The sequence below is a fragment of the Asparagus officinalis genome, chromosome 7, assembly GCF_001876935.1.
Source record: "Asparagus officinalis chromosome 7, Aspof.V1, whole genome shotgun sequence".
Classification (NCBI taxonomy): domain Eukaryota; kingdom Viridiplantae; phylum Streptophyta; class Magnoliopsida; order Asparagales; family Asparagaceae; genus Asparagus; species Asparagus officinalis.
In genome coordinates, this window is record NC_033800.1 from 141,527,573 (window position 1) to 141,528,519 (window position 947).

Below are 947 nucleotides of genomic sequence, written 5' to 3' on the forward strand. Positions count from 1 at the left end.
TTGAGAAGTTGGGGCGAGGGAAAAATGGAGGTGGGGTTTTGAGCAGTGTGTCTAAAAAGTTTGGGTTTCGGATTAAGTCCCAGATGTGCAGTGCACAAGAGGGTTCTGTTAGTGAACAGCAAAAAAGCGGGAATGGGAAGATTATAAAACATAAGAAGAAATTATCGATAAGCGAGTGAAGAGTTTCGAGGTTTCTCTGGTTGAATACTGCTAATTGTACTAGGCTTCTGGTACTCTTTTGACGATACACGAAGAATTGTAGAAGTAATACTATATTTGTAGTATGATGTTTTTTTTGTTTTTTTCGTTGTTTATGAAGTGAACAGAGATGACTAAGTGATCTTTTATTTGATTGAGCTTCTTGTAGACTTGTAGTTGTAATTCCAAGATTTGAAATCAAAGAAACCTGTGTCATTCCTTGGTTGATCTATGAATACATGGCTTTGCAATTGCCTTTGTATCCTGAATTTGAGATAATTCACAGGTTTTGGCGTATTAAGGTGTTCAATTTTTTCATCAGTTAATGGGCCTGTACGCCAAAACATTTTGTGGCAATAATTGGTGAGGCTGGCCATAGATAATCAATGTTCTAGTAAAAAAAAAACAGAGAGAAATTACAGGAAAATCCCCTGACATTTAATCACCTTTGCACATGAATATTCTTTTCATTTAAATTTTGATCCTCGAGTCAAAGTCCCCGGCATGGTTCATTTCACATCATTTACGGATTTAAATCAGAATCAGAATGATGGAAATAGTTGCTAAATTTCTATGTAGACAAGTCATCTTTTGGTATACGGAGAGGATTGCAGCAGTAGGGATCGGCTGACAATTTTTTGAAATTAGGAGAAAAAAAATCCGACAATTGATCATTTAAATATCTTCAAACAAAGGTACGGATTTCATACAACTCACAAGGCTAGAGAAGAGAGAGTATACGGTAGTAT

General features: G+C 35.9%; 1 protein-coding gene across 1 annotated transcript in view; it reads left to right on the forward strand.

Annotated features, from left to right (window-relative positions):
• LOC109848633 (BTB/POZ domain-containing protein At1g30440-like) overlaps window positions 1–430 on the forward strand; it is a 5,719-nt gene extending 5,289 nt beyond the window's left edge. The window contains 1 exon segment of the mRNA XM_020418245.1: window positions 1–430. This exon segment is cut by the window's left edge and continues 11 nt beyond it. Within this exon segment, the coding sequence (XP_020273834.1) occupies window positions 1–179 (179 nt within the window). The 3' untranslated portion in view covers window positions 180–430.